This window comes from Palaemon carinicauda, chromosome 28 (genome assembly GCF_036898095.1).
Source record: "Palaemon carinicauda isolate YSFRI2023 chromosome 28, ASM3689809v2, whole genome shotgun sequence".
In the NCBI taxonomy this organism is placed as follows: Eukaryota; Metazoa; Arthropoda; class Malacostraca; order Decapoda; family Palaemonidae; genus Palaemon; species Palaemon carinicauda.
Window position 1 is genome coordinate 56935732 of NC_090752.1, and position 22244 is coordinate 56957975.

At 50.0% G+C, this 22244-nt stretch overlaps 1 protein-coding gene and 1 non-coding gene across 2 annotated transcripts in view; both read right to left on the reverse strand.

Moving 5' to 3' along the window:
- LOC137622055 (protein MIS12 homolog) overlaps positions 1–22244 on the reverse strand; it is a 67471-nt gene that overhangs the window by 40796 nt on the left and 4431 nt on the right. The window contains exons 2-3 of the mRNA XM_068352532.1: positions 16129–16193; positions 778–879 (exon numbers count right to left, since the gene is read on the reverse strand). Coding sequence (XP_068208633.1) covers positions 778–879; positions 16129–16193 — 167 coding nt within the window. The remainder of the gene's footprint in view (positions 1–777; positions 880–16128; positions 16194–22244) is intronic.
- Positions 3597–3715, reverse strand: LOC137622140 (5S ribosomal RNA). The gene has a single exon (XR_011040375.1). It is a non-coding gene; the product is annotated as a 5S ribosomal RNA (ribosomal RNA).

The following is a 22244-nucleotide window of genomic DNA, read 5'->3' on the forward strand; positions in this document are numbered from 1 at the left end:
GAGCCAAAAGCAAAAGTGACAAGACGACAACAGGAGTTTGTGAGTGGGGTAGCTGGTACTAATCCTTGAGCTAACTAGTGGTGGAGTAATTATACCTTGCTTAAAGTCTTTTGTCTAGCCTTCCAGATTCGCTGAAAGTATATTTCCAATTAAAGAGCAACAGGGCTTATATTAGTGACGGAACAATGAAATTATTTCATTAAACACATACGGTAATTTCTTTGTAATGGTATTTTTCAAGTACCATACTCTTGCTGTTTTATTTCTCTATTATTATTATTACTAGCTAAGCTACAACCCTAGATGGAAAAGCAAGATGCTATAAGCCCAAGGGCCCCAACAGGGAAAAATAGCCCAGTGAGGGAAGGAAATAAGGAAATAAACAATATAAGTAATGAAAAATTAAAACAAAAAATATTTTAATAACATTAACATTAAAACAGATATTTGATATATAAACTATAAAAGGACCTATGTAAGCCTGTTCAACATCAAAACATTTGCTGCGAGTTTGAACTTTTGAAGTGCCTCTTATGCTATAAACATTACTGTAACACATTCTGTAACCTCTTGATTCTATTTCATCATCTAATGTACTGTACTGTATTATACTGTATTCTTATGGATTCTCGCCGGTTCATGAATACCAAACAAGTTTTCTTACAAAAGATTCTGATGAGCCCTCAAAAACATGATAAACTTAGCCCTTAAACTGCTATATTACAGATAAAATATTATAAAGGACAGTATATAAGCTTCATGAAATCACTTCCTTACCTCTAACTTTTGAATGGTCTTGGTAGCATTACTGTCAGTATGCTGACGAAGACTTGTAATTCCTTGCGCCACTTCTTCTTTGGGAAGTATGCTTTCAGGAACCTGAAAATTTGAAATCTTTAATAAAATAATTTCATAACAATACCATTAATTACAAAAGGAATATTATACTATAAACATAAGTTGTCATTGTTACTAAATCTTATTTCAGACCGTCCCTCTATTCTATCTTCCAAAACTCTAATCAGATCTAGGTCTAAATCTTTCCCTTTAACATTTTTTCACAATGATCTTAGCCTTCCTACCAGTCTATTCCCTGCCAGATCTGTTCCCTAGGCTTTTCTGTTTTCTAACCGACAATTCCTCATGTAATATCATCACAGGTACAAACTCTCTCAATCTTTAAGATCTGAACCTCTTCTCTACACTAATTCATCATTCATAGTATGATCTTCACACCAAACTCCAGTTGTGAAGCTCAACAGTCCAAGGTCACGCATTAAAATAAAATTGCTTCCACTTGTTAATACCAATGTTTTTTTCTGCATATAGTACAGGCCTAATGCACCTTTAATTTCTACAAATGGGAGATTTGTATTTACTAGTTGTATAGCAATCTCGCATCAAACCATTCCATGCTGTATTCACTTTCATTCTTAGTCCAATGTTGTCATGATAACATAAATCTTTCACAACAAGCAGCTCTTGGGACATACAGTACAGTAATCTATTACACTTAGCAGGCGGCAGAGTCCCCCGACACACCTTTCCCATAACAACCCTGTGGACACATTATCATTATTACTTGCTAGGCTACAACCCTCGTTGAAAAAGCAGGATGTTATAAGACCAGGGGCTCCAACAGGGAAAATAGTGCAGTAAGGAAAGGAAACCAGGAAAAATGACAAATCCAGGAAAAAATGACAAATTCGGAGATAATTTGTACTTTTCCTAACCATACAAACCTTAGCTATTTACATAGGGCATTACTTTCGGCGTAGCTGAAGAGGTATACTGGTGACTCTCCCGTGTCCTCCCTGTGCTCCCAACCCGGCTGCACGTGAGGACAAACTGCAGCTGTTCTCAAAGATAACCCCTCGATTCCTTTACTGGCAAGAAGGAGAAGGTTTGGGTCATCTGATACAGAATGGAGACTCGAAATCTTGAAGGAGTCGGACCGAAGGCCCGTGACTCCAAGATTCTGAGTATAGAAAACAACTCAGGAGCGAACCTGAATGTTGCCTTCCCCTATTCTCACGAAAGGGCGGAGTCGTACGAGACCATGAAGATTGCTTACACACTGGCCGAGGCCAGAGTGAGCAGGAGCACCGTCCCCCAAGACGGAATACTATCAGAGGCCTGACGTAATGGTTCTTGAGAAGATCTCTTAAGGGACTAAAGAGTCCGAAACATGCTCCATGGAGGTGGTCTCACTCTGACTGGGGGCAGGGATGTTCGCAGCTTCGCATGAGCAAAGAAAGGTCCAGCGGGAAGGAAAAAGTCTATTCCTTTCAGCCTGAAGGCCAGGGAAAGGCTGAGCGATAGGCTTCACTGCCGAGAGCGGAAAAGAGTTTCCTCCCGCCGAAAAGCAATAACTCCATTATTGCTGGAGAAGAGGCCTCAAGGGAAGAGGTATCTTCTTCCACGACAGAAGACTCTCCACTTCGCCTGGTAGACCCCTGCGGATGACTATCGCAGGTGACGCGACCTCCGCTCCGCGACTGTAGCGGGTTGTCTCTTCTTGAGGAGGCGGCGTAGTGTCTCCAGGCGTGAAGCCGAAGCGATGTAATGGCTCGTGAAAGATGTTGAAGTGTGGTTGTTTGAGTAACCTGTGCCGTGGAAGAAGCTCTCCCGGGAGTTCCGTCAGGGGAAGCAGAGGGTCCGGAAACTGTTCTGCGTATAGTCACAGTGGAGCTCTCAGGGCCATCGAAAGGTTGACAGACAACCTGGTCTTGCTGAGACCCATTCTCAACAGACAACAATGGTGGGAAGACGCAGGCGTCGATGTTGTCCCACCGTCACCGGAAAGCATCTTGCCAAAGAGTCTTGTGGTCTGAGACTGGGGGGAAGAACAGCGGAAGCTTGAAGTTCCAGGTTGTCGCGATCAGGTCCCCCAGGCCAGGACTTGCTGGTTACTATAGGCCAAAGACCCCCAGGTACTCTCTATCTGCGAGGCTCTGCTCAGATAGTCGGAGAGAACATTCCTCTGCCCGGAATGAGCGAGCCGATAGTGGTAGTGAGAGGACCTCGGATCATCTCAGTATCTCTACTGCAAGATACGAAGGTATGAAAATGCGTCCCCTGCTGGTTGGAATACGCCAATACCATGAAGTCGTCGCGCACGGAGCGACTCGGCAGGAACTGTAGGATCTGTAGAGGGGCCAGACTACGGCCCCTAAGCCTGCCTGAATGATGGGGAGGTATCCTTCAGGTCCTGACCATAGGCCTGAACCGGAACATGTCCCCCCCCCTTTTCTTTGACGAGTCCGAGAACAGCATCAAAATGTGGGGAAAGGACGAGAATATCCACTCCCATCAAGAGGCTCCATAGGTCAATCCCCATTGCAGATCTAAACGTTCCACTGGTCCCATAGGGGCCAGAAAGTCCAGTTAATCGTTGCTTTGATACCACCGGAACTTGGGCCGCCTCACAAGGAACTTATCCTGAGGCGACCGTTCGGGACTTTAGACGGGTCAATGAGGAAAAGAGACCCAGGAAACGTTCCAAGGTAGGGCTGAAAGCTCTGCTTGATTGAGAACAGGTACTGCGACTCTCCTCAGCCTTGCCACAGTCAACTGAAGGGAAGGCTCGGAGAAGGAGGCAACAGCATCTGGTGTTCCCAGGCGGTCACCCATCCAAGTACTGACCAGACCCAACGTTGCTTAACTTCGCTGATCGGACGAGAAGCGGTGTTTTCAACGTGGTATGGCCGTTGACTCAATATCATGGCTAGATACTCCAGATGTTGAGGCAGAAGTAGACAAGGCTCCTAGCAAATTACCATGATCCCTCACTCTTGGTAAAGACCCGGAAGCTTCTCCCGGCATTGAAGAAGGTCGAACCCGAGCCTACCAGAGTTGACCAGACCTCCAAAAAGCGAAGGAGGCGGAAGCCTGCTCCTGAGCGGCCATGAGGAAAGCAGGGAGAGTTCTCTGGGGAAAAACCTGCGATGCCGCGGCGGGATCGCCACACCGCATCTTAAGCAGGAACACCTGTAGTCTAGGCTGAATTCCAAGAGCTTCCTGGAAGATGGATGGAATGGAAACTGGAAGTACCCGTCCTTCCGATCCAGGGCCTAAGGAGTCCTGCAGCCTCGTTACCAGTCTGATCGACTCTGCTGTTCCACGCTGGACGAAGTTTGTTCGACAAACTTGATCAGAGCTGAGAGGTCGACGACGGAACTCCCGTCTCAGATGCTTTCCTACGAGAAAGGATCGACTGAAGAAGCCGGGGGGTGAAGCCGTCGACGACCCTATGGAGGACCTTCTCCTAAGGCATGGATCCTTCTGCCCAAACGGGCAAAACTCTTGCCGACCCCATGGCATAGAGGCTCAGTGACACTGGATTCACTGACAGAGACGGAGAGATGGTAAGAGCGAGGCGCGATATCCTTGGCTGATCACGGAGATCGTGCAGGAATCGGCATCGGGAAGCTGTTATCCGGATGAGTAACCTTAGGCATCCCCCCAGCGTGAGACCTGCAAGGGGGGGTTGCCAATCCTAGAGTTTGTGAACTCTGCCGCTCCCTCTAGGATTATGCCTCCCCGGGAGAGCCTCCCGTGCTACCTGTCCCTGACAGGAGGGGACTGCTATTGTACACCTTGTCTTAGCTGCCGTAGCCGGTCCGATAACTTAGGCCGACGATGCTGAAAGAAGAGGTGTTAGAGGCTTGCAGGGTCTGGAAGAAAGCGACTTGGAGGAGTGAAAACGGAAGTCGACTTCCTCCGCACAACAGCTGTCCATGTCTCTGTCCTTGGGCTCAAACAAGCTCTTCCCAAGGATGTTAGAGTGTCTGAGCTTGTCGACATCCACGGATGAGACACCCGAGGGGAAGCCCTCGGTCACTGTGTCTAGATGCTCCAACATTGAGTTTGCCCGCAAGTTCGAAACTTGGCGACGGAATGCAAAGGAGCTTGAGCCTGAGAGGAGGAAAGTACCTATGATCTTCCTGGAGCTTCCTTGTACAAAACCCCGGGTCGCAACCGAGGAGGGAAAGGACCTGGTAAGCCCCTTCCACGGGATGGAGAAGAGGAAGGGCTAAACCAGTCACCCCTTGCCCCCAAGGTTCTGGAAAGAAGAATGTTGCCCAGACCTCTCTGAAGATTCTTCCTGCTCTTGCACGTGCCATGCTCTGCGTTTACAGGGTAAAGACCGTGTTCTGGAAATACGCTCTCCAAAAGACTCACCAGGCTGGCCGTGTTGCGAAACCCCGATGGGAATCGCGGTCGCAATCGCAATCGCCCTGGCGCTTGCGCGATGGTAAATCAATGGTTCGCGTGTGGCCGAACGTGGAAGCGCCCGTGCGCGGGCACGCAGGAGCGCGGACGAAAGTGCGCGAGGGAGCGCAGAAAGAGGGCGAGCGTGGTTGGAAGGGCGAGAGCTGGCGGTAGGAATCCAATAGTTCAGAGGCGAGCAATGACCCGTAGGCAAGCAATGGCTACTGCAGGAATCAAGCCGGTGCTGCGCGACGGAACCCCGTCGGCTCGGGCGACGGAACACCGTCGGCTCGCGCGACGGAACACCGTCGGTTCGCGCGACGGAACACCGTCGGTTCGCGCGACGGAACACCGTTGATTGGCGCGATGGAACACCGTTGGTTCGCGCGTGGGCGAACATTGGAGCGCATGTGCACGGGCGTGCGGTCGCGCGGGCACGTGGGCGTGTGGTCGTGCAGGCACGTGGGCGCGCGGGCGAGCGCAGGCGGGTGATGGCGCGTTGACGAGCGATGGCGCGTCTTGGCGAGCAAAGGCCCGTAGGCGAGTGAAGGCGCGTTGGCAAGCGATGGGGCGTCGGCAAGCGATGGCGCATTGGCAAGCGACGGCGCGTTGGCGAGCGACGGCGCGTTGGCAAGCGGTGGTGCGTTAACAAAACGCTAGCGCGCAGGCGAAGAATCCCGCGGGCGCGTAGGAGATCGCTGACGCGTAAGAGACTAGGGATGATTAGCGCGCATCGCGCTAATCAGAAGGCGCGCAGGTGCATCAGGAAGGTGAGCGTCGATGCGAGCTGTCAATCAGGCGATCCTGGACGGTCAAGAAAAACTGTTGGCGCCCATTGGTGCGTGGCAGAAAAGGGCGCGCAGATGTGCGCTGGCGATTGAAGGAAGCTGGCGCACAGAAGGACAGAAGTAAAGGTGAGTGCTGGCGAGCAGGAGGAAGATCTATGGCAAGACTCAGCTACCGGAGATCGTGGTCCACAGCAGGCGAGTGCTAGATCGCTACTGATGGTGTCCAGGGGACCTGACACACGTGGAAGATCGATAGCGATCGTTGACGCGCAGGAGATCGCTGACGAGCAGGCGAACGTTGACGCGTCTGTGGTCGCTGGCGAGCAGAATGGCGACGCGTGGAATCCTGTGCGTAGAAGAAGAGTCCTTGTCCAAGACCTGAACCGAAGTTCTAGGTTGCGTGGGCGAACGTGGGCGCATATCAGGAACTAGAAGCGCAGGTGCGCTCTGACGGGCAGGAGATCTTGAGCGCTCAGGAGACCGATGGCGCGCATGGCGCACAACAGGAACAGCAGGATGATCAGAGTCCTCAGGAGAGCGCTGGCGAGCAGTGAGGCGACGATCATCAGGAGAGCGCTGACTAACAGGAAAGCGCTGGCGAACAGGAGAGTGCTGGCGAACAGGAGAGCGCTAGCGATCAGAAGAACTCTGATGAGCAGGAGAGCGCCTGTGCACTAACACTGCAGAGGGGCGTGCAGGGGAACCCTGACACGCAAGGGAAGACCCCCCGTGGGAGGCAACCCTTTGCCCCGAAGGGACCGTTGCCCGTCGGATGACAAGGTCAGACTGCTGTCCAGCTGCACCAGGGGCGGAAGGTCAGGAAGGCGTTGGAGATCGATCCTCGGAGAGATCTAAGGAGGTAGGAGCTGCAGGCTGCATACGGAGGAGATTCAAAAAGGCGCCTCTTAGCACCCTTATAGGGAGATGGGAGGCCCTTACGACGTAGCGGACGGAGAGCCTTACGGCGAAGGCGGCCAACAGCAACAACAGCAGAAGAGTCCTCCGAAGAGGAGTCTCTATGAGTGTACTCCCTCGCGAATGAAAGAGAAACACTTCGTAGAAGAGACAGGTCAGCCAGTGACCTAAAAGAGGGGCTCCTGCAGTTGCCCAGCCCCTTGAGCGTAACTACAGGTGCAACCGCTCAGCACCAAGAGCATAGTCGCACGAACGAAAAGGCAAGAGGAGATCCCCCAAAGGGAAAAAACTTAAGCCTGGATAGGAAAACTTCCCTCGGAAGGAAAGTTACCCACCCAAGGAGGCGAGCCTCCCGAGTGTTCTAAAATGAACTGGAGAGCTGTCAATCGTCAGGGGAGTACTACCAGGAGAAGGAGACACGCAACTGATGAAGATCTATAGGGGAGGCAGCAACAGCAGAACCCCTAGGCCTCAACAAGACAGCTCACACCGTTGCCACATTACAGAAACGAACTACTGTAGATCGTTAACTGTGAAAAATAAAAACAAAAATCATTAGTTAACATTCATTCCCCCGGGAAGACTCCGAAGAGGAATCCCGAGGAAAAAGAACACAAGAATTACACAACAGGCACGTGCCCTCACAACCACTTACACTCACGGAAGGAGAGCTGTAACAAACACAGAATTATAACAATTATAATTATGTAACTATGTAAGTGCGTAATTTAAAAAAATGAATGAACACTAAATAAAGAACGAAAACCCCGAAAGGAATCGTTCTACAAAACTGAAAATCAACCAATACAATTAGATTCATAAACTAATTGAGACAAAACATACGGTGTAGCAACCCCACCCACACGGGAAGGAAGCTACTCAGACGTAGTAAAGGTAACGTAGTAAGGGTGAACGACCTCACCAGAGAGAGAGAGAAAGACCGAAGTCAAACTCGATCGCAACCCATGAAATTACACCGTGGTGGCCTAACTGCCGAGGGCTCCACGGAGATATTGTACACTACACACACAAGCACGAACTCTGAAAAGGAAACTTACTGATTTCTATACTCAAATATATACATAAACACGAAAAAATGTTTACATATATATTGAGTAAAAGAAAAGTAAGTGATTAAGTAAAGACCAAACAAAAAATGGCTGCCAAGCGAGGACAAAGACAGGCACGTCTGTCCATTGTCCGAGCCAAAAGTGAAGTGAGACATTTCACCGGTGTGTGAGGGAGGGAGGGGTAGCAAGCTACCCCTCCCCCTACCCCTGCTAACTAGCGCGGGGTAGGAAACCCTCGTTAAAATCTAATGGCTCGTCATTTCAGCTACTCCGAAAGTAATACCCAATGTAAATAGCGTGGTTACGGAACAATGACAAATTCGGAGATAATTTATATTTTTCCTAACCATACAAACCTTAGCTATTTACATGGGGTATTACTTTCGGCGTAGCTGAATGACGAGCCATTAGATTTTTAACGAGGGTTAACTACCCCCTCGGTAGTTAGCAAGAGGGTAAGGGAGGGTAGCTAGCTACCCCTCCCCCCTCACACACCAGTGAACTGATTCACTTCGCTTAGAGGTAGGACTTCATGGGGGACAGAGCTGGCGGGCAAGTATGTGTAAATAGCTAAGGTTTGTATGGTTAGGAAAAATACAAATTATCTCCGAATTTGTCATTTGTTCCGTAACCGAAATACAAACCACGCTATTTACATGGGGTGACTCAACTCTTAGGTAGGAAGGTAAGTCCCAGCCTTACTGGCTTTGGCTTTGCACGGGGACTCAGAATCCGAGTGTGTAGCACTCGAGATAAGGAGTCCCTGCACCTCACAAGTTCCTTGCTCCGCAAGGAATGTGCGGCCTACATAAGCTTGTGTGTGAAGGAAAGGGGTGTGACTCGTCCTAGGAAGTTGACCTGAAGTCCTTTAGATGGAATTCTAGGCTAGGACGTTCCCAATTCCACCTCGTCAGGGTATGGGGGACGCGACAGTATTATTTAATACTAGGAACACAAGGAAGCATGGTTTACCTGTAGTGGTTTGAGGTCAGCTATGCAGAGAACCCAGGATGCTGCTTTCCCCAAGAGAGGGGAGGATGAAGAAAGAGTAAGGCCCAGGCATACTTTTTCATTCATGCAGACTAAAACCGGGTAACAATGCCCTCAACCTTCTGCTACTTGTCCATTAAGGAGCCTGAGGTTAGACCAGCTGTTGTGCAGCCACCACAGGGCCGATAGAGAACGTATCGAGCCTCCTGTGGGTCCCGTCCTGCAGGTAGTGGGCTGTGAAGGCCGTTTGACGCTTCCAGACTCTAGTTTGTAGAACCTGCGTTACTGAGAAGTTTCTCTTGAATGCCAGGGACGTAGCGATGCCTCTGACATCGTGTGCTCTAGGGCGACGTGATGGAGGAGGGTCTGGATTCAGGGAATGGTGGATGACCCTGCGAATCCAACCTGAGATGGTGTTCTTAGTGACGCTCCTCTTCGTCCTTCCTGTGCTCACAAACAGGGCTTGCACTCGAGGACGAACTGCAGCTGTTCTCTTAAGATAGAGCCTCAGACTCCTTACTGGGCATAGTAGGAGATGATCTGGGTCATCTGTTACAGAACGGAGACTCAAAATCCTGAAGGAGTCGAACCGTGGGTCCGGAACTCCAGGATTCTGAGTCTTAGCAACAAACTCAGGGACGAACCCGAATGTTACCTCCCCCCATCCCCTTGAATGGGCGACGTCGTACGACAGACCATGAAGTTCACTGACTCGCTTGGCTCTAGCCAGAGCGAGCAGGAACACCGTCTTCAAAGTCAGGTGACGATCAGAACCTGGTTCGAACGGAGGTCTCTTAAGAGACCTGAGGACTCAAACCACGTTCCATGGAAGAGGTCTCACTTCCGACTGAGGGCAGGTAAGCTCGTAGCTTCGTATGAGTAGAGAAAGTTCCAGAGAGGAGGAAATGTCCATTCCCTTCAGCCTGAAGGCCAGGCTTAAGGCTGAGCGATAGCCTTTCACCGACGAGACCGAAAGGCGCATTTCTTCCCGCAAATACACAAGAAACTCCGCTATTGCTGGAATAGTGGCATCGAGGGGAGAGATACCCCTTCCACGACACCAACCACAGAAGACTCTCCACTTCGCCTGGTAGACCCCTGCAGATGACTTTCGCAGGTGTCGAGACATCCTTTTCGCAACTTGTTGCGAAAAGCCTCTCTCTGTGAGGAGATGCTGGATAGTCTCCAGGCGTGAAGCCGAAGCAATGCTACGGCTTTGTGGAAGATGTTGCAGTGTGGTTGCTTGAGTAGCTCGTGTCGTGGAGGAAGTTCTCTCGGGAGTTCCGTCAGGAGCTGCAGAAGGTCCGGGAACCACTCTGCATGATGCCATAGCAGAGCTATTAAGGTCATTGACAGGTTGACCGATAGTCTGGTCTTGTTGAGCACCCTTCTCATCAGACAGAACGGTGGGAAGGCGTAAACGTCGATATTGTCCCACCGTTGTTGGAAGGCATTTTGCCAGAGTGCCTTGTGGTCCGGGACTGGGGAACAGTACAGCGGAAGCTTGAAGTTCAAGGCTGTCGCGAACAGGTCCACCGTCGGGGAACCCCACAAAGTCAGGACTTTGCTGGCTACTAGAGGATCCAAAGACCACTCGGTACTCACTATCTGCGATGCTCTGCTCAGACTGTCGGCGAGCACATTCCTCTTGCCCAAAATGAAGCGAGCCGATAGTGGAAACGAGTGGACTTCGGTCCATCTCAGTATCTCTACTGCAAGATGGGATAGCTGTTGTGAAAAGGTACCTCCCTGCTTGTTGATGTAAGCCACTACCGTGGTGTTGTCACTCATCACCACCACAGAGTGACCCGCCAGGATCTGTTGGAACTGTTGAAGTGCCAGATATACGGCCTTCATTTCTAGCAGATTTATGTGGAGGCACTTTTCTGATTCTGACCATAGGCCTGAGATCCTGTGGTTCAGAACGTGGGCCCCCCACCCTTTTTTGAAGCGTCCGAGAACAGCATCAAATCCGGTGGGAGGACGAGAAGATCCACTCCCTTTCGAAGGTTTCCGTCGGTCACCCACCACTGAAGGTCCGTCCGTTCCGTAGGACCCATAGGGACCAGAACGTCCGGGGAATCGTGGCCTTGATTCCACCGGGACTTGAGCCGCCATTGCAGGGATCTCATCCTGAGGCGGCCGTTTGGAACCTGACGGGCCAAGGAGGAAAGGTGACCTAGGAGACGTAACCAAGATTGGGCTGGAAGCTCTTCTCGTCTGAGGAAAGGATCTGCGACCCTCCTCAGCCTTGCTATCCTGTCGTCTGATGGAAAGGCTTTGTGGAGATTGGTGTCCAATATCATGCCTAGATATACCAGTCGTTGAGATGGAAGCAGAGAAGACTTCTCGAGATTTACCATGATCCCTAGATCTTGGCAAAGTCCCAGAAGCTTGTCTCGGTGTCGAAGAAGGGTCGACTCCGAGTCTGCCAGGATCAGCCAGTCGTCCAGATAGTGGAGGAGACGGTTGCCGATCCTGTGTGCCCACGAAGATATCAGGGTGAACACTGGTGAATACCTGGGGTGCTGTGGAGAGACCGAAACACAGCACCTTGAACTGGTAGATCTTGTTGTCTAGGCTGAATCTTAAGTACTTCCTGGAAGACGGATGGATTGGGATCTGAAAGTATGCGTCCTTCAGATCCTGTGTACACATGAAGTCTTGCGGTCTCACTGCAAGTCTGACCGTGTCTGCTGTTTCCATGCTGAACGGAGTTTGTTTGACAAACTTGTTCAGGGCTGAGAGGCCGATGACAGGTCTCCAGCCTCCAGACGCCTTCTTTACAAGAAAGAGTCGACTGAAGAAGCCTGGGGAGCCGTCGATGACCTCCTGGAGAGCATCCTTCTTGAGCATGGTGTCGACTTCTGCCCGAAGGGCTAGCCCCTTTACCGATCCCATGGCATAGGAGCTCAACGACACTGGATTCGCTGTCAGGGGAGGAAGAGATGTTATGAACGGGACGCGATATCTCTGACTGATCACGGAGATCGTCCAGGAATCGGCCCCAAGTTGCTGCCACCTGAATGCGCAACTTTGCAGGCATCCCCCCACTGGTGGACATGCAGGGGGATTGCCAATCCTAGCGTTTGCAGCCTCGGCCGCTCCCTCTAGGATTCTTGCCTCCCCTGGAGGACTTTCCGCCCTTCTTGTCTTTGACAGGAAAGGGCCCTAGCCAGACATCCAGCCACGAAGTGGCCTGCATGGCACACTTTGCAACCTTCTCCTGACTCAGGATCTCTGTTGCCGAGAATGTCACCTGCTGGTTGGAGAGTGTCTCAAGAGAAGCTCCCCTGGAAAGCTCTTCCACGGAGTGGTGGAGCGGGAGAGCTAAACAAGGCTCCTCCATGATCTCAAAGTACCTCCTCTGTTGCACACGAGGAGGTGGGAGGAGCTTGTTACCAGCAGAGGAACGGCTGGAGGAGGCGAGCTCGGAAAGCTGGCCCTCAACCTTATCTCTGGCACTGTTCACCCCTTGGGACCAAGGCAGAGCCGCACTGACCTTAGAGGGTTTCCGAGTGCCATAGACTTGGTCCAGGACCGTATGCTTGCCTTCACGAGGGGCGGTCTCCGGGTCCTTGAACTTGTTGAGATGCCTCATCAGAGTCAGGACTTGCCAGAAGGCGTGCTCTGAATCATGCTGCTCTCCTCCTGGTGAACTAGCAGCAAAGTCTCCTGTCCCCAACTGCTCTACTTGGGGGGACACGTGGACGTTCTCCTGGGGTCTCGCTGGCTCTGGTCGAATCCTGGAAGAAGACTTTGGGATGGTCTTCGAGTCCTTCGGTTCCCTTCTAGGAGGGATGCAGGACTCCAGTAAAGAAGTCTGAGGGCTCTTCTCCGCCCCAACACGCGACGATTCTCCTACGCGTGGTGGGGTTTCTCTCATTGGTGCGGCGGGAGAAGGTCTCACCTGGATAGATTCTCCTGAGGACGGAAAAGCTTCGTCCACAGGAGAAGGAGAGAACGTCTGAGGGGAGGAAGGAACCTTCCTTACGGATTTCTTAGGAGCCAGTTTGACCCTAGGAGAAGTCACCACGAACTCTACTCTCTTCCTCTTCAGTGCGGTCGAAGCTGTCGTTGGTTTGAGACCCAAATCAGCGAAGGCGGGCTTAACAGCTTGGACGACAGCTCTGATAAGGGACCCAAACCAAGGCTGCCGACTGACAGATGCAGTGTCAGAGACTCCCACTGGAGGGAGGGGATCGGGTGATCCTTCGGAGTAGAAACCATAGGGCCTGCCTTAAAGGAAGAAGAAGAAGATTGGTACCTAGACCTCTCTGAAGACCTCCCCTCCTCCTGCGAGCGCGCTGTTCTGCACTTGCGGGGGGGGGGGGGGGGTGTGTCGTGAGGATGATGACCTGGTTGTACGCGCTCCTGAAGACTCACTATGCTGCTCGCGTTGCGAAACCCGGCGGGAATCGCGATGGAAAAATCGCTCGCTCGCGCGCGGAGATGAAAGCGCGGGCGTAAGGACGAGCGTTGGCGGACAGGAGAATGACGGCGCACAGGTGAGCGACGGCGCGTTGGCAAGCGATGGCGCACAGGCGAGCGACGGCGGGTTGGCAAGCGACGGCAGGTTGGCAAGCGACGGCGGGTTGGCAAGCGATGGCGCGCAGGCGAGCGATGGCGCGTGGGGCGAGAAGGGGAGCGACTGCGCACAGGTGAGATTGCGCGTGGGCGCATAGGTGACCTTCGGCGAGCAGGATCGTGGGCGCGCGGGCGTGCTGGAGAGTGCTTGCGCGCAGGCGATGGATCGCGCGGGCGCGCAGGTGCGTGGTCTGGAGAAGACAGCAGGGGCGCAGGACCAGTAGGTGTAGAAGCGCGTACCGGAGGCTGCTCGTGGGCGTGTGCAGGAAAACTCTCGTGAGCGCGTAGTCTCGTGTCCAACTATGGAAGTGCGCAAAGATGAGTGCGCACGATGGCGCGCAGGCGAGGGCTGACGCGTGGGCGAGTTCCGAGGGCGCGCAGGTGATCGCGGGCGAGGAGAAGGAGAAGGAAGAGTCTTCTTGCCTGCGCCCCGATCCGGAGATCGTGGGCGCGCGGGCGAACGATGGCGCGCATGGCACGTGACAGGAACAGGGCACGCAGATGTGCACTGGCGAGAAGGAGAGCGCTGGTGCACAGGAGATCGGTGATGAGCAGGAGAGCGCTGACGAGTTGACTCTGCTTCTGCTGCAGGAGATCCCTGGCACGTTGATTCTGGTGCAGGATGGTCCTCAGCAACAGTAGGAGCGCGCGCAAGAGAACGTGGGCGCACAGGTGAAACCTGGCACTTAAGGGACTTGCTCACATTGTGAGGCAAGCCCTTTTGCCCCGAAGGTACCGGTGCCCGTTGAAAAACGTGGTGCGTGGGCGCCCACTGCGCGTCAGCTTCCAGGAACGGTGAAGGAAGATCCACAGGTCTGGCAGGCGTGGGAGATCGCGAACGATCTGCAGAGAGGTCCAGAGATGCAGCTGCAACGGTCGACTCACGTCGAGGAGGATCCTCTGCGGGGGATGTCGAGGGCGAAGAACCGAAGAGGCGCCTCCTAACTCCCTTGTAGGGAGAAGGAAGACCTCTACGGCGAAGAGGAGGGCGAGCCTTGCGGCAAAGACGACCTCTAGGAGCAAGAACACCATCGTCGGTCCTCCGAAGAGGAGTCTCTGTCAGTGAACTCCCCCGAGGGGGAGAATCATCCGCAGGAGAGACCGTTGGACTCAGCTCCTCCCTTGAAGGATGTTCGGAGGGGGGAACTGAGCCTTCAGCAACACCAGCAACCAAGGCAGGGGTTTGACCCGACCCGTCGGAAGCCTCTGCCACAACAACATCGACGATAGAAAGAGGATCTACCTCCGCTATCACCGGCGACTGCTTGACAGCTGCGCCCAACTGGATCAAGTAAAACAGGGCTTCCCTGGAGGGCGAACCCTTAAGCCCCAAGGAAGCCCAAAGCTGTAATAAATTATCATTATACAGTGTTATCAAAATCCTCCCCCGGAGGAGGAGGAGGAGCTGCCTCGCTATGCGAGGCAACTCCCTCTCCCGAACCCCGAGGTTGGTCAACAAAAGAATGGCCTAAGCTACCACTCGCCGGCCTCTCACGAGAGACCGATCGAGTGGGAGCTTCAGAGGAGGTTCGGGCAACGGACGAAGAGTCCTTGGAACCTTCCTTCTTCAAGGAAACCCTTGAAGGAGAAAGATCCTGCTTAGACTTCTTCTTCCGTCGCAGGGAAAACCTCTCCCACTGGGAGGTAGACCACTCCCTGCACTCACTGCACACTTTGTCTCTATCACACCGTTGACCTCTGCAGTACGAACACAAGGTGTGAGGGTCCGCCTCGACCGCCGACATAAAAGTCCCACAAGGGCGGTCGGGTAAGCCAGGGCACTTCCGCATGATAGAGGTAGAGGCCAACTTCTGAACACAACTGCAAAAAAAAAAAAAAAAAAAAGAAAAAAAAAAAAAAAAAAAAGAAGACATGTCTGACCATCACCCGAGCCAAAAGCGAAGTGAATCAGTTCACCGGTGTGTGAGGGGGGAGGTGTAGCTAGCTACCCCTCCCCTACCCCCTTGCTAACTAGCGAGGGGGTAGTTAACCCTCGTTAAAAATCTAATGGCTCGTCATTCAGCTACACCGAAAGTAATACCCCATGTAAATAGAGTGGTTTGTATTTCGGTTATGGAACAAATAACATATTTTAAGAGTAACATTATTAAAATAAATATCTCCTATTTAGAAAATAAAAACTTTAACAAAACAAGAGGAAGAGAAATCAGATAGAACAGGGCCCCCGAGTGTACCCTCAAGCAAGAGAACTAACCCAAGACAGAGGAGGACCAAGGTACAGAGGCTATGACCAGTTACCGTTAGCTATATTTTGTTTGTGATGATTTTAAACAGTTTCCTCTCAATTCTACCATTCCAAAACTTCCTCAGACTCTGCTATTATTAATGCTAGGTCATCTGTATGAAGCAGCTCCCAGGAGCTCAAATCGCATATTCAGTACACCAGACACAAGGTATTAATACCTAAAACAAACAATAGGTGTAAAACAAACATATCTACTATCTTTTGGGAAAAAAGCCATGGTTCTAAAAATATGAAATGGCTAAACTATATAATCATTTATCTTTTAAACTGTACAAAAACATCATTTATATGCACTCACTTTTACTAACTGTTCTTCAAGCTGATCAATTCCTTCACAAAGCCGTTCAATGACGATTCCTTTCACTGAAAAAGTAGTGTGCCTTTCAAAAAAACTATTATACTTCACACTAATCACAATAATCTTACATAATATTTGTTTCATAAATACAAACCAGTTCACTCTCAAAACTTGCCAATGAGCCAGGAGAATAAAGGAAGAGTCTGGAAGAAGCAGAGCACCTTCATGGCCATTTACTTGCCAGAGTATATCCCTAGACACCTTTGGTCCTGATGAGCATAATGCTTTGATCGAAGTGAGTTACTGGTGTACAGTATATTACAAGATAAAACACCACATTTTCAGAGATGAAATTCACTTCTATTGCAAGTACTGTACCCTTAAATGTACCATTTCACTACTATACAAAACTAACTCCTTTAATGTGATCCAACCACAAGTACCCTAAAAAGTACTATACACAGCACAGGGGAGAAAAATTTATACAGAAAACATACCCTGATTTTTACCTCAATGGTGGTGTGAAAAAAAACTAGAATAATTCCAGATATACTGTACACCAATCTATATAGAAACAGAGAGATAACAACAGAGGGTAAGGAGGTGGAGCAGGGTCGGAAAAAGAAGGCCAGCCCGTGATTTGTGTGAGAATGGCAACACTGGGGGAATTCCTCGTTCTCAGGTCTCTTGGCCATTTCTAGCTGAGCAGAGCACAAAGTCTTATTACAGTAGACTGAACACCTGTAACACTACAGTATTCAACACTTAAAAGATACAATCAAAATACAAGATACAGTATGACATGTACTTCAGACAAACATGGCTGAGTTCTGAATGAAGACAATGGCATATTTACAGTATATTAATTACATATTTAGAAGGCTAATATCCAAGAATTTACTGGGTGCTGTTCCAAATACTAAAGAACATGCGAGGTGGTAAACCTTTGCCACATCCCATCAGTGAGTGCTTACAATGCAGACTGAAGGAATATCCAAACATACACCCAGATTGTCAGGACCTGGCCATGAATATGATTATGCAATAGTAGAATCTTGCAAACTTATAGGAAACGTGGCATAATGAAGCAAAGGTTGAAATAGCCCTGTGACCAAGTCTGGTATGCCTAATGAAATCTTGGAAGGCTCATGAAAATTTTCCTACCTCTGCCAGACAAACATGAACATGAGTAGAGTAATCAAGAGCTTGGAAGAGCACAAGAGGAAAAAGGTGCCAGAATTGGATGCATCTCTTCACCAGCCTAAGCCCAAACAAGAACCACAGGAGATGCAAAATACCTGATCCAAACTAGGAAAGCTACACAATAGCTTGAGAACACACCTTAGGGTTAAAGACAGCGAGTCTAATGACTTTGTGTCCCCTTGTAGAAAAAGAAAAGAACTCGACCAATCAGGTTCCTATAATGCACACCATCACCAAAATCTAAAGTTACTCAAGGAAAGACTAAAGTTAGATGAAAAGTCAATTGATTGATTCGAGAACGATAAGCTTGTTTTCAAAATTATGAGTCCCTGACACCAAAAAGAACACAATTAACAATAATAAAGATAAAAAAAATTGCACGCAATATCATATAACATTTCAAACCACTGAATAAGAAAAATTACAAAATCACATTCAAATATGTTAAAACAAAACTTTTCATAGAGTACAAACATACAGCGTACAGTACAGTACTTGAAAATATGACATAATACCGTACAGAACTGTCAAGTGCTCGCTGAACCAGAATATATGGACCTTGAAGCAAACCAATTTGGAGCCAAATCTGACTTGCAGAAAATTACTAAAATAGCCGATTTCTAAAGGCAATTTGTATTTTTTTAGCTATAGAAACCTAAAGCCTATTACTTGGGCGTATTCGTACGCAAGACCTCGAAACGGGTGTTGAAGGTTGGTAATGAATAAGTTAGCATGATGTAAGTCATTCACTTTTTTATTAGGTCTTATGACTAAAATGAGGGCAAATGAGATGCATTTAGATCAAATTAACTTCCACTCTGTAAAGCTAGGGAAAATAAATTCTTAAAATGTTATTTTCATTAGTAAAATAAATTTTTGAATATACTTACCCGATGATCATGTAGCTGTCAACTCCGTTGCCCGATAGAAATCTACGGTCGGGATACGCCAGCGATCGCTATACAGGTGGGGGTGTACCCAACAGCGCCATCTGTGAGTAGGTACTCAAGTACTTCTTGTCAACAAGAACTCAATTTTCTCCTCGGTCCACTGGTTCTCTATGGGGAGGAAGGGCGGGTCCTTAAATTCATGATCATCGGGTAAGTATATTCAAAAATTTATTTTACTAATGAAAATAACATTTTTCAATATTAATCTTACCCGATGATCATGTAGCTGATTCACACCCAGGGTGGTGGGTGGAGACCAGCATACATGTTAACAGAGAAGCTAAGTATCCCGTATTTCATTTTAGCAGTTATTCAAAATAACAAACATAAAATAAATAAGTACCTGGTAAGGAAGTCGACTTGAACTATTACTCTGCCTTTTTTAAGTACGTCTTCCTTACTGAGCCTAGCGGTCCTCTTAGGATGCTGAACGACTCCTAGGTGCTGAAGTATAAAGGGCTGCAACCCATACTAAAGGACCTCATCACAACCTCTAACCTAGGCGCTTCTCAAGAAAGAATTTGACCACCCGCCAAATCAACCAGGATGCGGAAGGCTTCTTAGCCTTCCGTACAACCCAAAAACAACAATAAAAAGTATTCAAGAGAAAGATTAAAAAGGTTATGGGATTATGGGAATGTAGTGGCTGAGCCCTCACCTACTACTGCACTCGCTGCTACGAATGGTCCCAGGGTGTAGCAGTTCTCGTAAAGAGACTGGACATCTTTGAGATAGAATGATGCGAACACTGATTTGCTTCTCCAATAGGTTGCATCCATAACACTCTGCAGAGAACGGTTCTGTTTGAAGGCCACTGAAGTAGCGACAGCTCTAACTTCATGTGTCCTTACCTTCAGCAAAGCAAGGTCTTCTTCCTTCAGATGAGAATGTGCTTCTCTAATCAGAAGCCTGATGTAGTAAGAAACTGCGTTCTTAGACATCGGAAGAGAAGGCTTCTTGATAGCACACCATAAAGCTTCTGATTGTCCTCGTAATGGCTTTGACCGTCTTAAATAGTACTTAAGAGCTCTTACTGGGCAAAGTACTCTCTCTAGTTCGTTCCCCACCAAGTTGGACAGGCTTGGGATCTCGAACGACTTAGGCCAAGGACGGGAAGGAAGCTCGTTTTTAGCCAAAAAACCGAGCTGCAAGGAACATGTAGCCGTTTCAGATGTAAAACCTATGTTCCTGCTGAAGGCGTGGATCTCACTGACTCTTTTAGCTGTTGCTAAGCAGACGAGGAAAAGAGTTTTTAATGTGAGGTCCTTAAAAGAGGCTGATTGGAGCGGTTCAAATCTTGATGACATTAGGAACCTTAAAACCACGTCTAGGTTCCAGCCTGGTGTGGACAACCGACGTTCCTTTGAGGTCTCAAAAGACCTAAGGAGGTCCTGTAGATCTTTGTTGGTGGAAAGATCCAAGCCTCTGTGGCGGAAGACCGCTGCCAACATACTCCTGTAACCCTTGATCGTAGGAGCTGAAAGGGATCTTACGTTCCTTAGATGTAACAGGAAGTCAGCAATCTGGGTTACAGTGGTACTGGTTGAGGAAACTGCATTCGCCTTGCACCAGCTTCGGAAGACTTCCCATTTAGACTGATAGACTCTGAGAGTGGATGTCCTCCTTGCTCTGGCAATCGCTCTGGCTGCCTCCTTCGAAAAGCCTCTAGCTCTTGAGAGTCTTTCGATAGTCTGAAGGCAGTCAGACGAAGAGCGTGGAGGTTTGGGTGTACCTTCTTTACATGAGGTTGACGCAGAAGGTCCACTCTTAGAGGAAGAGTCCTGGGAACGTCCACTAGCCATTGCAGTACCTCGGTGAACCATTCTCTCGCGGGCCAGAGGGGAGCAACCAACGTCAACCGTGTCCCTTCGTGCGAGGCGAACTTCTGAAGTACCCTGTTGACAATCTTGAACGGCGGGAACGCATACAGGTCGAGATGGGACCAATCCAGCAGAAAGGCATCCACGTGAACTGCTGCTGGGTCTGGAATCGGAGAACAATACATCGGGAGCCTCTTGGTCATCGAGGTAGCGAATAGATCTATGGTGGGCTGACCCTTCCGGCTGAGGCGATCTGCCATGACATTCATATCGCCCTGAATGAACCTCGTTACCAGCGAAAGCTTTCGATCTTTTGACCAAATGAGGAGGTCCCTTGCGATCTCGAACAACTTCCTCGAATGAGTCCCTCCTTGCTTGGAGATGTAAGCCAAGGCTGTGGTGTTGTCGGAGTTCACCTCCACCACCTTGTTTAGCTGGAGGGACTTGAAGTTTATCAAGGCCAGATGAACTGCCAACAACTCCTTGCAATTGATGTGAAGTGTCCTTTGCTCCTGATTCCACGTGCCCGAGCATTCCTGTCCGTCCAGTGTCGCACCCCAGCCCGTGTCCGATGCGTCCGAGAAGAGACGGTGGTCGGGGGTCTGAACAGCTAATGGCAGACCTTCCTTGAGAAGAATGCTGTTCTTCCACCACGTTAGCATAGACCTCATCTCTTCGGAAACAGGCACTGAGACCGCCTCTAGCGTCATGTCCTTTCTCCAGTGAGCAGCTAGATGATACTGAAGGGGGCGGAGGTGGAGTCTCCCTAACTCGATGAACTGGGCCACCGATGATAGTGTCCCTGTTAGACTCATCCACTGCCTGACCGAACATCGGTTCCTTCTCAGCATGCTCTGGATGCATTCTAGGGCTTGATTGATCCTTGGGGCCGACGGAAAAGCCCGAAAAGCTCGACTCTGAATCTCCATACCTAGATAGACAATGGTCTGGGATGGGACGAGCTGGGACTTCTCTATATTGACCAGGAGGCCCAATTCCTTGGTCAGATCCATAGTCCATCTGAGATTCTCCAGACAGCGACGACTTGTTGGAGCTCTTAAAAGCCAGTCGTCCAAATAGAGGGAGGCTCTGATGTCTGCCAAGTGAAGGAATTTGGCAATATTCCTCATCAGTCTGGTAAACACAAGAGGTGCCGTGCTTAGGCCAAAGCACAGGGCTTGGAACTGGTACACAACCTTTCCAAAGACGAACCTTAGGAAAGGTTGGGAGTCTGGATGGATGGGGACGTGAAAGTACGCGTCTTTCAGGTCTAACGAGACCATCCAGTCCTCCTTCCTGACCGCTGCTAGGACCGACTTCGTCGTCTCCATCGTGAACGTCTGCTTGGTGACAAAAGCATTGAGAGCACTGACGTCCAGCACCGGTCTCCAACCTCCTGTCTTCTTCGCTACCAGGAAGAGACGGTTGTAGAAGCCCGGGGATTGATGATCCCGGACTATGACCATCGCTTCCTTTTGTAGCAAGAGCGACACCTCTTGTTGCAACGCTAGCCTCTTGTCCTTCTCCTAGTAGTTGGGAGAGAGGTTGATGGGAGATGTAGCTAGAGGGGGACTGCGGCAGAACGGAATTCTGTACCCCTCTCTTAGCCACTTCACAGACTGAGCGTCTGCACCTCTGCTCTCCCAAGCTTGCCAGAAGGTCTTGAGTCTGGCTCCCACTGCCGTCTGGAGAGGAAGGCAGTCAGAACTTGCCTTTTGCGGACTTGGAACCCTTCTTGGATTTGCCACGGTGACTGTCGGCACGGGTACCTCCTCTGCTGGAGGTTCTGCCACGAAAGGGCGGGATGAACCTAGTAGCAGGTGTGTCTACTGCTGCAGGGCGGAAGGGTCTAGGCACGGAAGGTAAGGTTTTAGCCTTACGTGCGGAAGAAGCCATAAGATCATGGGTATCCTTCTGGATAAGGGAGGCAGCCATCCCCTTAATCAGCTCCTTCGGAAACAGACACTTGGAGAGAGGAGCAAACAACAACTCTGACTTCTGGCAAGGAGTGATACCAGCCGATAAGAAGGAGCAAAGATGTTCTCTCTTCTTAAGCACTCCCGACACGTACGAAGCCGCAAGCTCACCAGACCCATCCCGAATGGCTTTGTCCATGCTAGACATGATTAGCATGGCAGAGTCC